Source organism: Corvus hawaiiensis, chromosome 2 (assembly GCF_020740725.1).
Source record: "Corvus hawaiiensis isolate bCorHaw1 chromosome 2, bCorHaw1.pri.cur, whole genome shotgun sequence".
NCBI lineage: Eukaryota > Metazoa > Chordata > Aves > Passeriformes > Corvidae > Corvus > Corvus hawaiiensis.
The window spans coordinates 81,105,779-81,121,445 of record NC_063214.1 but is presented as its reverse complement, the minus strand read 5'-3'; the positions used below and the strand labels follow the sequence as shown (position 1 = coordinate 81,121,445).

The 15,667-nt window shown below is 38.1% G+C and overlaps 1 protein-coding gene across 4 annotated transcripts; it reads left to right on the top strand.

Annotated features, from left to right (window-relative positions):
* Nucleotides 1–20: 20 nt before the first annotated feature.
* TGDS (TDP-glucose 4,6-dehydratase) lies at nt 21–14,282 on the top strand. 4 transcript variants are annotated; one of them, XM_048295780.1, is made up of 12 exons: nt 21–364; nt 1,830–1,896; nt 2,318–2,386; nt 3,220–3,310; nt 4,256–4,398; nt 5,864–5,962; nt 6,799–6,858; nt 9,098–9,141; nt 9,418–9,583; nt 10,836–10,894; nt 11,623–11,698; nt 12,793–12,881. In XM_048295780.1, the coding sequence occupies exons 1-11, from the start codon at nt 288–290 to the stop codon at nt 11,648–11,650; spliced, it is 903 nt and encodes a 300-aa protein (XP_048151737.1). In that variant the 5' UTR covers nt 21–287; the 3' UTR covers nt 11,651–11,698; nt 12,793–12,881. The 4 variants fall into 4 exon arrangements, with proteins under 4 accessions (XP_048151737.1, XP_048151735.1, XP_048151736.1 ...); XM_048295777.1 differs by lacking the exon at nt 11,623–11,698 and adding an exon at nt 13,253–14,282 and having other exon boundaries at nt 24–364; nt 12,793–12,890; XM_048295778.1 differs by lacking the exon at nt 11,623–11,698 and having other exon boundaries at nt 12,649–12,884.
* Nucleotides 14,283–15,667: the final 1,385 nt, after the last annotated feature.

Genomic DNA, 15,667 nt, shown 5'->3' with positions numbered 1-15,667 from the left:
GCTGTAAAGTAGAGAGACTCAGAGTCGTAAAAGAGATGGCTGTCGGTCGCTGCTAAATGCGGAGGAGAAGCCTTGGCCTTTTTCACACTCCGCGCTCGCCCCGCTGTCGGTGACCTCCGGGACGGCGGCAGCTCCGCTCTTGGGGCCGCGCGGGGAGGGAGGAAGGCAATTCTTCAATGAGCGTCTTGCAGGCGCTGCGACTCCGCCCCTGAAACCCAGGGGCCCGTGCCGCGCACGCGCAGCCGTGGGGGAAAGGGAGTGGGGGCCGGTGCCGTAAAGCGCGGACGATGTCGGGGCGGGCGGGCCCCGTGGCGCCGCCGGGGTTCGAGAAGCGGGTCCTGGTGACGGGCGGCGCCGGCTTCATGTGAGTGAGCCTCTCGGGGCCGCAGCGGGCCGCCGGCCTCCTGTCGGGGGGCGCGGGTGAGACGTGGCGAGCGGGGGTCCCGCGGTGCTGCCTCCCTTGTGCCTGTCCCGGGCCGGTTCCTCGGCGCCGCTGGCTCGGGCCGCGCTCACTCAGGGGCTGCTGGTGACTCGCCTTTGTCGTGGGTTCTGAGGCGGCAAGTGCTGGAGCGAGCTGGGATGCTGCCCCGGCGGTCCTTCGCCTGCGGCCGGAGAGAAGGTGCCCGGTGAAGGCGGTGGAAGTCGGTGCTCGGCTTCAGCCTGGATGGGGCTGCCCAGAGAAGGGCAGCGGAGCTGGTGAAGGGCCTGGAGTACAAACCTTGTGCGGAACGACTGAGGGTGCTGCGGTTGTTTTGCCTGGAGGCTCAGGCAAAACAACCTTCTCCCTCTCTACAACTCCCTGAAAGAGGGGTGTCGCCAGGTGGGGTTCAGTCTCTTCTCCCAGGCAGCAAATGACAGGACGAGAGAACGCAGGCTTGAGCTGCGCCGGCGGAGGTTTAGAGGAGGAATTTATTTACAGAAAGGATGGTTAGGTATTGGAACGGGCTGCCCAGGGAGGTGCAGGAGTCACTGTCCGTACAGGTGTTCAGGAAATAACTGTTCATGGCGCTTAGTGCCATGGTCTAGTTAACAAGGTTGTGTTTGGTCGTAAGTTGGATTCGGTGACTGCAGGTCTTTTCCAGCCTAATGGATTATTTGGGTTGGGGGTGACAGGGCTTCGAGCCAGCTGCTTTTTCCCATATCAAGCCCCCAGTGCTGTGGGCTCAGTTTGAGTTAAGAGAAAGGTCTGATCCACCTTAAGCTTGAGCCCATCGGTGTGCTTAAAGTCAGAAGCTGTGAGAGGGTTAAATTTCTATTTGTGAATAACCCCTGCTAACCTGAACTCTGAGCGAGCTGCATGTACACAAGGCTGTGCCGAAGAGGCAATGCCACCTGGTTGTCTGGTTGTCACTTCTTACACCTAGCAGCAGTGTCAAAGACTTGAGTGATGGGAGTCACTGCTGTGGGTTAGGAGTGTTGACTGTTTGGTTCTTCCTGATACCTGATACGTAAACTTTAGAGTGCAAAAGTGTTTTAGAATGGCAATTGAATACAGCACATAACAGGATTTTTTTATGTGACTGTGCGCAGTGCTGGTTTCTTTCATTACAGCATGAGCTTTTATTCTGATTTTTAATTTCTTAACAATATGCACTTATATATTAGAATAATGTACTTATATATATCCTAGGATAATGTATAGAATATATATTAGTATAATGTTGACATATGTTAAAATATATCTTTGAATTGGTGTTTCACCTGTCTTGAATATATCCCCTTCTTCCCCCAAAGACTTTTGATATTGCTGACTTATTTGTAATTTGTCATCTCTTTATTACCTTAAAGCCCAGTATATAGTTGTAAAATGTTTTTCTTGTATCCTGCAGAGCTTCACATGTAGTCGTCTCTCTTGTGAAAAACTATCCAAACTATCTGATTATAAATCTAGATAAGGTAATAGCTTGTTTTCTTTCTTGACATGGAAAACTGTTTTAAATTATTTATAATGCAATCTATAATGTGTTGACATTTATGTGGCTTATTGTTAGTTATTAATTTTTGTTTGATTTTCCATTCGTTCCTGTGCAAAAAAAAAGTCAACTGGTGTTCAGAAAAAAAAAAGAAGCTTTTCAAGCTGTAAATGTCCATTTAAGAATTTCTGAAGTTGGGGCATCTTTTGGAGATTTGTGTTTTTAAACCTTTGCATCTGCTTGAAAAGCTATAGGAAATGCTATTTTCTATTGAAAAAGTAGGTTTTCTTTTGAAATAAGTTTTTGCTTCATTCTCAGACTTTCCAGTGCTTAGGTTGGATTTGAGTTAGCCTTTTTGCTTCCATAAAGCCCATGTATTGATGTTGTGTGGTATTTCTCTTTAGCTCGACTACTGTGCAAGCTTGAAGAATCTTGAAACTGTCTCTGGGAAGGAAAACTACAAGTTTATCCAGGTGATAAAACCTTCTCTTCCACAAAACGTGACTTATTACAGATTTTTGGTGTACTGCTTCCACAGTACTACTGGAAAAGATAATCCCTGATGTGCAACCCTTATGATTAGAACTGTAACATTGGTTCTGACCTTAGGAGACAGCAAGAAGGATATACACTCTAGTGGTACTGTAGAAAGGAAGTCTGTTTTGGAAAGTAGAACAGTAAGTGTAGAAAATTTGACTCAGGGGCTGTACGAAAGATACATTTTAATCACAATTTCTGTTGCTGTTCAGTGTAGATGTACTAAGCTTGAATTTCAGTTAAAAAAATTCAATAAGTAGCCATTTAGTTCAAAATAATGCCTATTTAAAAAAAAATATATCAAATTAAAAAAAAAAATCACCGGAATAAACAGCAAACAGCAAAACTCTTGCAATATATAATCTAATCGCCCCTAGTGGGAATGCGCTTCTCCTTTTGCAGTGCCACTAGATGTCCCTGTCTGCTTGCCAGACGGGGAACTCTAACTCGCTCTGGGAACTTGGCATTTCAGCCTCAGTGTTGGAGCTCCATGCTATACTTCTGTTGTGTGTATTTTTGGGAACGTTGCTGTTTCTAATCTTAATAGTAATAAAAATTCTGAAATAAGTTTCGTTGAGGATTTTTAAAAAGAAAAATTGGGTGAAGTTTTATGCATGGTCTTATTTTAGACATGGCGTTGATAAATGGCCCGGAACTCATTTGGTAGTGCTGTTTGTATCCTGTGTTCCCTTTGTAATGGTTTCTTGTATAAATGGAAGCTGACTATGTTCTATCAAAAAATAATTTGCTATTTTTTTTTTCTCTTTAGGGAGATATTTGTGAACCTGATTTTATAAAGCAGCTCTTCGAAACTGAGAAAATAGATATAGTCCTTCATTTTGCAGCCCAAACACATGTAGGTGAGCATTGCTGCATGCTTTGGTGTTGTTTTTCATGGCTATACCTGCTTGAAATATATGTCAGTACACTTTTCTTTTCCCATCATATAAACCAAGGATCCAATTTGTCTCTACAAATCACATGACTGAATGTCTGGTGGCCTTTTTGACTTAAAGGGTTTCACTGCCTTGATTTAAAAAGTGCTTCATCTAACTGCTGTCTTGTTTTCATTGCACATAAATGGTAATGTACCTTTTTGTCAGCATTACATTTTAAAATTCCATGTAGACTCACATGTAGCTGACAGTGTACTGAGGGAGGCATAAAAACAGTGGAGAGGGTCTTTGTACATAATCTGAATATTTACTTAACTGGCTGCAATGTCACATGAAAAAACAGTGTGAAAGCTGAAGGATTAGGCATGCACATTTTCTCCATTTCAGATGGCTGCTTTTCAGTATCGCTATTAATACAAACAATCCCCACCATATTCCTTCCATCATGAAAAGAAATCCTCAAAAAATTCTCCAGGAAAATACTTCTCAAAATTGTCAGATTTGATATGCACAAAGTCATTAGGTCAGTAGAACAGTTGTAAGAATCAAAACAGCTGCTCATGAGTTAATAGTCATAGGTCCATATTCCTGCATCTTGCAACTGTCTTTGAATGACATTTTTCTTACTGTGCTTAGCCTTTCCTACTGAGATGGGAAGTAGTTATGCTGCCACTTAAATAAAGTTAGATAATGCTATTTTAGATTAAAAAGTCCATAGCCAACAAGCTTTTGCTCCTGATTTCAGCCTCTTGTTGAGAACAAGGATTTTTGTCTTCAGGTGAGTGTAGAAGGTGCCATCATTTAATAAGGACATTGCTATCTGACAGATGTGCATTGCAGCCTCCAAGTGGAACGTATAGCCCTGTCTTGCATAAATTTAATCAGAATTGTTTGAATTTTGTAATGCAGATCTTTCATTTTGGCATGCCCTGGAATTCACCTACGTGAATGTTTATGGCACCAATGTGCTGGTTGCTGCTGCACATGAAGCCAATGTGGAGAAGTTTGTCTATGTTAGTACAGATGAAGTATATGGAGGTAGCATTGATGAGGTGAGTGTGAAAATGCATGAGGATTTTTCTAGTTTAGCTGCTTTTAATCGTGAAAACAAAGTTGGGTCTAACTTTCCTTGGCCTCTGTAAATGTTTGGCTTTAAGTAATCATTGTTTGCGTCTAGAAAGCTGAGTATCAAAATTGTCCTGATTTTTTTTTTTTTTTTGTGCATGTTTTATGTTGCATGTTTATTGTCTAAAGCAGTGAGATTTGGATCATTAATGGTGTCACTACTCCTCAGAGATAGTATCAAAGGAGTGTATTATACAGGTTTTGTCCTGGAGACATTCATGAGACTTCAGTAATGTGCACAGCTTGACAGACAGGGAGCTGCTCTATATTCTAGCTAAAATGCTAACATTGTTGGTAGTGACAATTCAAACAGGAAACAATTCCTGTATTACTGTAATAAATATTCAGATGTTTCCTCTTGTTGTATGGAGGTCTTTGATTTTTGACAATTTATACATGACCTTAATTCCGGAAATGTAATTTGGCTCAGTAAAAAGGCAAGTTATGCATGTTCATCTTTTTAGAGGCATAAATAACAGTCAAGGAGCCCTTTGCCATAGTCCATGAAAATATTAGTGTATTTCAGAAGAGTTCTATGCACTTTTGTATTATCACAACATCTTTTATCAGTTCCTTCAACACAACTTCAATCTGTGGGCCTTTATGATACCCAAGGATGATGTTTTCTTGAGTGTAGACCTGTGGCTTGGGTGATACCTTCAAGCAAAATTTTTTTGTCTCTGGGCCTTGAAAGAGAGCTTTAATCTGTTTTTTCTTCTCTTTTTGAATCACACTAGAAGTTCTTGTAGAGTTTTTTTTTTTCAGGGGAGGAGGGCCAGTTAATTTCAGAGGCAAAGGTCAGACAAGAAGAGTGAATGTTTCAATCACGTTAAGGTGATTGTTACCAATTGCACCTTGTGTAGCATCCCTTCTTCTTTTGGTTTTTTTTTCTCTCTTCAAGTAAGAAGTAGATTAAAGTGTCGGGATAGCCTTGAAGAGACCTGTTCTGGAACTGGTCAGAATTGTCGAAGCCTTGCTTTGGAGGTTTTTGGGTTGCAATTCTATATTTTTTACAGAAAAAAGTTACAGAAAAATTTAAGAAAAGACCCCTTTCATTTAGGACTGAAACGTAAATTTACTAGTGGTGGTCCAATGCCTCTCTGAGGCAATATGAGCCTAAAAAGGATTGAGCCTTCCTGTAGCAGCAGTGATTATTTTATAAGATAAAAATCTGAGGACCTGCTACTGTGAGGTAACTCTGCTAGAACTATAAAAATATTACTGCTGGTAATGTCTGCCTCCTATGTTGAATAAATAGGCTGTCTTTTGATGTAAGGGGACTTTGTCAGACTGATGTACTTGGACATTTAGGGTTTTTTATTTCTTTTGTAACTTTAAGGCTTATCTGGGCAAATTACGTTTGAGTGATGCAAATTTTTCTTTTTATTTTAGGAATTTGATGAATCCTCACCAAAACGTCCGACAAATCCCTATGCCTCCTCTAAAGCAGCTGCAGAGTGTTTTGTTCAGTCTTATTGGGAAAGGTACCAGGTAAGTCCATGGAAGCTTCAAAAACTCTGAAGCCTGTAATTAAATGTCTGTATTATGTATGTAAGAGTATAAAAGAAAAATCAGTACTGGTCCACACAGTGCCACCTCTTTCCTTGTTAGTCTTGTAGTTTGGATGTGTTAGAGAATCTCCACCAATAAGTGGTGAAGATACACTGGAAGACAATGGGGACAGGTTGGATGTTTTTAATTTTTGTTTTTTAAATCTGAACTGTAACATCTGAGAATGTGTTTTGATAAACTGGTCAAAGAGAACATTAGGAATTTAAAAACCCGTACTAAGCTTGAAGGGAGTACAAAAATATTACACAGGAGTAGAACATGCATAATTCAAATTGTATTAGGACTAAGCTTATAGTTAAATTAAAAAAAAAAAGAAAAAGCCCTATTAGATTTGTTTAAGGAAACACATTTCATATTTTGAATACTATAGACTTTTGTTCTTGATATACGATGTTTTTGATGAAAAGTTGATAAGAATAGGATGTTAATAACCTGTGAAACATTGGAATAAGTAGGAGTAAGCCAGTCTTCATTCAGCCAGATACACATATGCAATGTCCTGTGGTGCTTCCAGGGCAAGAGAGATTTCAAACATTTGTCACTTGCGGTGCTCCTAACGGGCTGACAAGGCTGGAGGCCCTTGCCTGTTTGACAGAAATACAGATAGCTTAATTGAATAATGTTTGTAAGGGCTTGCAGATTTTTGAGTATGCACTGTGCATGTGTCAGTTTGTTTATTGATCAGCAAGAAGCCTACAGATTTTTACTGATATATGCTTTCCTATGTAATCACATGTATGTTTAATGCTCTCCAGTTCCCAGTTGTCATCACACGGAGCAGTAATGTTTATGGACCACATCAGTATCCAGAAAAAGTAAGTTAACCTGTGCTTTATTCTGAGCTTCAGTGTACCATAATTCAGGGTTGCAGTGAGGTTACTTTTTTTCTCATGTGCATGGGATGACCTTTGAAAAAAATGTTCTTGCAATTAACATGTGATTATATATTTTGAGCTCACACTAACATGTCTTACTGTGAAAACATTTTTTGATTGGGGGTAAAACTTCAATTAGAGACTTGTAGTTTAAATGAATTTTATGACAGCAACTTTGTTTTGTAATTTTTCTATTTTTCAGAGGATATTTCGACAGAGTTCCCCTGCAAATTACATTAGCTCACATGTCATGGTCTGTAATTGGGAGTGTTGAATAACTAAGGGAAACATTTCAAAAAGTAAACTGAGAATACAATATGTCTGGTATAGAAAGGGATGTTCTAAGCTGCACAAAAAATAAGTAAGATGAAGCTATAGCATTCATCTATAAGGTGAGAAGTAGTGCAAAGTGACTTGTCTTTGCACGTGTTCAAACAGACCTTGCAGGGTAACTATTTAAAACAGTTATTAGTGAGGAGTTGCCTTTTTAAGTCAGTACCAGAATCTGCTAGGTTAGTGAATGGAAATGCACTGATGGAATGAAAATGATAATCACATGTAGTCTTTGGAGTTTGGAACTGGTGGGAAATGTAGTTACATTTTACAATACTACAGAGGTGTTTTTTAATTTTAAATTGCTTTTCACCTTTCTGTTTTTTTTCTCTAATAAATTTATATTCACCTACATTATTGAGGTGGATAAGCAATGGGTTTTAGAATACATTTTTCATTCATCTGTATCTTGCTACAGGTTGCATGATTGTTGGGGGTATATTTAGGGGATGTATCACTATTTGCTTGCTTTTGACTTTATAATTTCTCATATACCCAATTTTAGTTACTGCTGAGAACACAGTACTAGGCTTGATGAATCTTTAGTTTTACTTAGTATCCTGCTCCTATGTTTAGAGTAGGAAGTTAAAAAAATTTAAGTAATTTGAGTAGTTTTCTAATGACTTCAGTTTAAGGACTTTAATAGTGGGGCTAACTGGTCTAAAGTATCTGGGGCATTATGAATGCATCTAAGCTTGTGGATGAACATAATATAGTAAATCTTTGTGCAGCAAGCACACTGTCACTTGATGCCTTTTGGCACTGAACCGTGCCATAAATCAAATCCTTCCTGATGGGAGAGAATTTTCTAAAAGTCCTTGCAAGGAGTTTCAAAAGATAAACTGAGATTTTTCCTGGAGTTTCAATGCTTCCAGATAGTTGTTTATTAAGTCTTATCAGAGGAACAGAGCCACTAGCATGACCCAGGTACAGCATAGAGCACAGAAAGCAGGAGAGAAGTCTAATTATCAAGATTTACACAGCCTTTTAAAGATAATTTAACCAATAGTTACTAAAAACGTATATTATTTTCACTTTCCTACCAATTATTCAGAAACACAGCCAGGAACTGTGGAATTCTCTATCCAATCATCCCAAACTACTTTTACTGCAAAATATGGAGGAGAAGAAGAAGAAGGTTTGGAGAAGAACGACAATCCTCCATTTTGATATTTTTTACTCTTATCTATTTACTACAAAGAGAAGCCCAAAACCTCTAAAATTTTCACCCTGTGACAATCTTACATAGTAGTCTATCACCTAATTCACACCACTGTATTTTCTAGTTCTTGTCTGACTGTTGGTAATTTTTTCCAAAGTTTAAAGCTAAAACAGTGTTGTTCAGGGGGGTAAGAACTCTTAAAAACAGGCAGAGAAATGTTCTTGGCACTCTGGGTTCTGACACCTGTGTATCTGCATTATCTTAAAATTCTCTGTTGATTCTCTTCCAGATTTAACTATTTTAACAACTCTTTGGTTCTAGATTTACTGCAGTTTGCTGGATGTTTAAACCTTGTTCTGAACTGTTGGCAATAATTATTTCTGGTTAGACTCTAATGCACTGCTGTGTGTAAAAGTAATGGAAACTTTTTTTTTTTGTGAAAATGTTACATTTGTAACTGCCAGAAAGATAACGTTTGCAGTACAATAGAGGCATCTACTCTTACAAAACCTTGCAGCTTCTAGGCTTGATACATTCTTCCCTTAGACTTAATAAAACTTAAAAGTATTTCAAGGATCTTATTAAAATAATGCTACATAACTGTTGAAGTTCCTTATTCTTTGCAGAATAGCAGCTTGTAAAATAGTGGAGTCATGGGGTTTTTTTTTTTGTTCAATTCCTTAGGTTATTCCAAAGTTTATATCTTTGTTGCAACAGAACAGAAAATGGTAGGTAACTTGCATTTTTTTAATAGTATTTTGTGCTATAAAACTCTAATTGCAGTTATAAATATGTGCTAGTTTGTAAAATGATAATTACATAACTAAGTGATTAATCACTTATTTTAATAATAGGATTTCTTTAAAGTAAAGCATTGTTTGCATGTCCAGCTACTTAAGGTACCTTCAGGTAACCATCTGGCAGCAAAACTGCTTAAAACACAGTCCAGTAAATTGAATGCGTCTATTTGAGGATTAACAAAATTTTTTTGTCTTTTTCTTAAGCTGTATTCATGGTTCTGGACTTCAGAGAAGGAATTTCCTTTATGCGACTGATGTGGTGGAAGCATTCCTTACTGTCCTGAAGGAGGGGAAACCAGGTGAAATTTACAACATTGGAACTAACTTTGAGATGTCCATTGCCCAGCTTGCTAAGGAGCTGATCCATTTAGTGAGTAAACAGTTCTGATACTTTTCTTTACCAGTTTTCATTGCACATATGAATAATTCTATACACCTTTTGTAGCTCTGAAAGAGCTTAGGCTTGTGGTGGGTGCTGGAAGATCCTTGCAGCAGAATGATGTGCTACCCTTTCTGTGGCAGCTGGACTGTGTAAGTTTGCAGTATGGGCTATCCTGCGTTGGGCTGCTGCGTCAGTTATCCTGACTGGGACATAACTGGCATCATGATTAATTACCATTTTTTTTTCATGCTGACTGCTTTAGTTTTGGTCTGAGAATGTGGCGCTGTTAAAATCTAACAGTTTGATTATGGATGTTCTGGTAGTGCTGGGATGAAGGAGACAGATTGGAGTTGTTCTAGATAATTCTGATAATTTCAGTGGTTTGAAGACTCAGTATACAAAAGAGCATTTCTGTAGGTTTCGGGGTTCTGGGGGTCCAGTCGGGACGGCCGGACGTAGACGGTGACGGATGGAGACGAGAGATCTCTATAGGCAGGTCTTGGGACACAGTCGGTTTATTGTAAAGGGCGTGGGTATTGGGGCACTGCTCAGAGCTGGTAGACTCAGCTCTGAGCAGGCCCAAGAGAGCAAGAGAGTAAACGGGTGAGAGAGAGAGTGTAAGAGCAAGAGTAAGAGCAAGAGTAGAAGTGGAAGTGAGGAAAGGAATGTAAGAGAGAATGTCTGAAGTCCTGGTTACAATACAATAAATCATCTTCTGCACTGAATATTCTAATTGTCACTAACCAATCTAATACAAGATACAAATCCTATAGCATTTACATACAGCCTATAAGAGTTCTTATATTACCATAGAGTGTTACATCTTAACTTCTAAAAACTACTCTTTGGACCCCTTCTGCTGAGCTAGTAGGGTCTGCTCTGACCCTTGGACCTGTTTGCAAGCAGAGGGTATTGTTCCATCAAGAGGGGATTACTTCAGTCGGCCATACCATTGTTTTCTAGTTGTTCAGTAACTAAGACTTGGTATTTCAAAAGTGGCTTTCATTTCGATGTTGCCTGTAGTTTTCATATTCCCAAAATCTTTTGTCAGGCAATCATATTTACAAGGCTTTCCTGTTTCATCTTCCCCAACACATTTCTGTTTGTGATTTGTGTTTTTTATTTGGTGGTGGTTTTTTCTTAACAAACTTAAATCTTGTTTAAAACTCCCTATTTTAAAAAATATATATTTAGACAGTCCAAGATCTATGGGAGTGATAATTGTTTTTCTTCTTGACAGATAAAGAAGACCAGTTCAGAGTCTGAAATGGAGCACTGGATGGATTATGTTAAAGACAGGTAAGGAATGTGGAGGACATGCAGGATCGTTTTGTCCTGAAGGTTTCTGAGACTCTTTATCAAATAGTTTCTTGTGGAAGTGTTTCTGCTCTGAAGGAGGGGGAACGCTTTTGAGGGCGTAAGAGCTGTTTTGCTTCCTTAATTTGTTTGTTTTGCTAGTGGATTTGACATCTATGATCAGGGTTCTGTATAGAAAAACAGGATTTTCCTTTATTATTTGGATCTGTAGGTCAGAATGTGTGTCTTGAAAGGGGAACGTGTAATGGTAATCTGTCTGTCTTCAAACTTACTTCATACTTCTCACTACTGAAGTCTGCTCTGGGAAGAGGACAGGTATTACAGAGCAACTAAATCTTTCCTTCACAGTAGTTTGGACAGTTTATTCGGTGTACTTTGTATTCAGCATCACTGAGTGAGATGAATCCCATCCTCTCTTGCTTAGCTTTAGTATTTTGGCATTAATGTGCCTAATTCAGACTTAGATCTACTTTATAGTAAGACCCACTCTCCACAGGCAGAAATATGTGCCTGTGGAGTGTAGTAAGCTTTAGATTTCTATCTTAAGCTGAAGCTGCTATCTCAAAAGTAGATGTAAAGCTCTAAGGTACCAAAGTTAGGACAATGGTAAAAATGGGTAGCTTTTATAGATAAGCTTTTGCTGTGTGTTTCTGTCCTTAATTTCAGGCTTGGTTTGGCTCTGTTCTTTTATTGCCATTTCTTTTCTGCAGCAGCAATGAGTCTCTGCTTATACTTTAGATATCACTCTTTCCAGAGTGATTAGAAATGACGTGTCTACTGAGAGCAGTTAAGTATTATGGCCTTTAGAATTCTCACTTTCTGTTCACATTTGTGTTGTTATCATGGCAACTGAAGTGTCTTTAAAAATGTGCTAACTTTTTTTTTTAAAAGGAAATGTTCTTCAGAATCCTATCTGAGTGTATCACAGGACTTTGAATGAACTGCCTTTGGCTCACATGATATGAGTGTTCAGGAGTTCTCAGTGTAATTCAGTTTGAGATGTTTCTTCATGTGTTTTGGGCCCTGTCTGCTAATGTTTAAACATAAATGGGCTTGGGAAAACCAACCACATAGGAATACATGTTTCAGGGAATGTTGAGGTCTTATAAAAGATTGTTAACCTACCTAATTTATGACTATTTAATTCTATAATGAGTGACTTAAAGGTCGTGGGGGTTACTTGCTATGGAAAAATGAGTTCTGCTTCTGCTCAAGATTAGCATGTTATAGTAAGTGATAAGTACTTGGTTTGTGCCTGCACATGTACCTTGACTATTCAATATGCCAGTGCCAGTAGTGCAGGAATGCTAGGCTAGGCTACCTATCTGCCAGACTGCAGAAGTGAAAATTTCTTCCATGCTTAAATATAAAATGTGTCTTTCTGTGTTGAATCTCGCCACTTGGGATTCTACATATTCAGTATTACTAAGGTTGTGTAGCTAGTGAGCCACTGTAATGATGCCACTTCGGAAGCCTGTGTGTTTTAAATCTGAAGTATGTGTAAATTTGTGGGTTTTCAGGATAAAAAATGTAAATGCTAATATTAGAAAACACTGGCTCTGCATTGCAAATGCACTGATTTGCACAATTGTGTTGGCAGTGATTCGAGTTTTGCATTCATTTTTGTGCCAATAAAATACTAATTAATATTTATTCTAGTCAATTTCAAGTAGTTGATTGTACAAACTGAATTGTATTGTTGTAGCTGCACTCAGCTGCCTTGTATTTTTTGAAAGGAATGCAATCCGTTCATGTTGGTGGGAATTTTCAAAATTGAAGCATATCTAATGTTCCTTGGAAGACAATGTGAGGTACTGCATCTCCAATTAATGAAGAAGTATAATCAGATTGTTTTCCGTATGCATTTTATACTTCATCAGGCCTACAAATGACCTGAGATATCCAATGAATTCAGAAAAAATGCACAACTTAGGATGGAGACCTAAAGTGCCTTGGAAAGAAGGAATAATGAAAACAAGTAAGACTGATGACTTTTACACTGATTTAGGAGTGATGGGAGAGGGAAAGGGGGAAATGGGTTATAGGTTAGCTACTGAGAAGCTAAAGAGATTGAATGTAACACTTGAATTTTACATAAAATTGGCTGCTTTCTAAGTAGTGAATTTACATGACTAAAAAACAGGAATAATCACTTTTTAATAATAGAGTAAGTCTTGCATAAAGAATTTATAAAGTTCAAACTAGATTTTTCTAATATTGTAGGTTAAAATTTTTTATAAAGAAACTTAGCATGCTGTTAGTCTTACGATGTCTGTGGAATATTTGGATTTCCCTGTTAACTCTGGTCAACTTGACTTATCAACATTGTCTCCATATTAGTTGAATGGTACAGAGAAAATTTTCACAACTGGAAAAACGCAGAGAAGGCTTTGGAGCCCTTTCCTGTGACAGAGCCATTTGCCCAGCTCAGTGGTCCATAGTGTGGCACAGAACCCGAAAGAGTTTTTTCTACCTCGTATGATCTTTTCTTCAAAGCCTGCAATCAAGTGGCCACGCTGGACTCAATGTATTCAAGATACATGAACCATGATGAGTAAAGAACCACAGTACAGCACGACTTTGGAATGGTTTCAGCACTTTATAAGTTGAACCTCTTAATTTCAGTTTTTGGTGCAATACTCTATTCTCAGTAGGTATTGATATTAAAAAACTGTATGGAGTGAAGAATATTTATAATGTTATAACTTAGTGTAACTGAAGTAAAATCTGCCTTAAGAATAGTTAACTGTGATTGCAGCTTTTGGGACTGGGAGTTAAATTTGTTTTTGTTCTGGAATTATTCATCTGTATTAGTTTGTTGTTACAGTGTAATATATATAGAATTTTTTGTCACTTCAAAGAGTTGGATTTTATTTTTAATCAAGGGGAGAAATTACATATTTTTTGGAGACTATAAATTGGTTGACAAAAACTGGATACAGTACCTGTATGATTCCGTCCATTTCTCTGCTGCTGGTGCACTATTAACTTTTGTAAATGACTGATTAAACTTATCTACTCTATCATTTTAAATGCCTCTTTTTAAAGGGAACAAGGGGGGAAAGATGTCAAGAAGTAGCAGGTGTTCCGGCTGAGATTTCCAGAAGCATTTCCATAAACTTTGTCTGCTTTTTACTGTATTACTGTCTATTACATGTTAATTCCCTTTCCTTAGCTGTAATTGTAACAAACTTGAAATACTGGAACACAGTTAACATTCCAATGGTCTTATTTCCTGAAATATGAAGGCTACTTAAGGAGAAAAAGTTTTTAAACACTTCTTTTTCTATGTATTGTGGGTTGGCAGACCTTAATCAGTGCAGCGTTTCACCAATTTTTTTTCTGTAATAAACATTTTAAAGATAAAACAGTATTTGAGTTTTAATATAAAATTTGGGAAAAAACCTTCAATTCTATAAATATGTCAATGAATCTTGTTCAAAGTTGATTTAGTAATATTATGGTGTAACTGGTTTCTCTTAATTAAAAAAAACAGGCCAAAAAAGTAGATGGTGGGTTTTTTTTAAAAAATATTTCTTAGCTCTTCCTCTATCCTGAAAAAATTACCTTCACTTTTCTGTCAGACGTAAGAGACCACTGTTCTTGGTTTTATCACTTCAGCTTCTGTGGTTGGCACAGTCCCTGATCCTCTGTGGCCCCTGGGCAGAGCTGCAGGAGGCACAGGACTGGGATGCTGTGGTATACTCAGAAAAAGCCGTGACTTCCAAAGGGTTTCAGAAATTGGGAGTTAACTCTTGAAGTACAGGTGTTCCCAACTTCATCACACCTCTTGTGTGGTGCATGGTGCTGTTGATAAAATGCCACTTTTGGTTGGCAAGAGTCATCTAAAAGAAGGCTAACCAGGAAGTTTCTAGGCTTACTGCGGTGCCAAGTATGGGTTTTAAAGTCTAGGAGCCTGTTATTGAAGGTGAGTTTTCTGTGACAAAGTGGGATAATTATAGTATACTTGAATTGTGTGGCAGTTATATTTTTTGGGTTTCTGATACTTGGTTTGGAAGTAAAAGCCTCCATTTGGGACAGATAGAAATTACAGGACTTCATACGTAATGATCTGTTAGCATACATGGCTTACCAGATGTGCTTCTATGGATGAATCACTGAAATGTCACTGTCAAATGCATGTTGCTGACTACATTCAAATATCTCCTTAATTTTTATACTTTTCTTGGTATATGACTTCCTTACAATGTGCATCCTTCCTTATGATATCCATCTTACTGTTTTGTATTTTGCAAAAGTCAGTGCCAGAAATAGCTGAAGTCTGGAAAAGATCTGTCTAAGCTGTGCTTGTGATTACTGTGACAGCTGCTTTGAGTGAGTTGCATGAAAATATGTGTATTTCACATCTCCTTATACTGGCTGTGTTGTGTTTTTAGGAGTAGAGATTACAGATAACTAAAATCTTACTATTTTAAACCTGCATAAACCTTAATTTAAGAATATTTTAAAGCTTTGAAAATAGGTACAGTGTTTTTGGAGCACTAAAAATAATGTTGTCAGAAATGCATGGGAGAAAGCAGGAGTGGGGAATTGGTTTACTGAATACAACTTTTGAAAGTTGTTTTTAATGTTTAGATACTGAAGATGCAAGCTTTCATATTTATGTGACTATCCGAAGAAGTGATATTACCAGGAATGGATTTTCAATAGGATATATTAATTTTTAGCGGAAGCTGTTCTAGTTTATTTAAATGTTTTTGAAAATTTAATTCATCAAAGTGTTTGAGCTTTTTT

Bases quoted from the DNA above. Each gene is read 5' to 3' on its own strand.
- TGDS (XM_048295777.1), top strand. From the start codon at position 288: ATGTCGGGGCGGGCGGGCCCCGTGGCGCCGCCGGGGTTCGAGAAGCGG. The intron at 6,859-9,097 runs GTAAGTTAACCT...TCAATTCCTTAG, and splicing joins CACATCAGTATCCAGAAAAA to GTTATTCCAAAGTTTATATC. The intron at 9,142-9,417 runs GTAGGTAACTTG...CTTTTTCTTAAG, and splicing joins TTGCAACAGAACAGAAAATG to CTGTATTCATGGTTCTGGAC.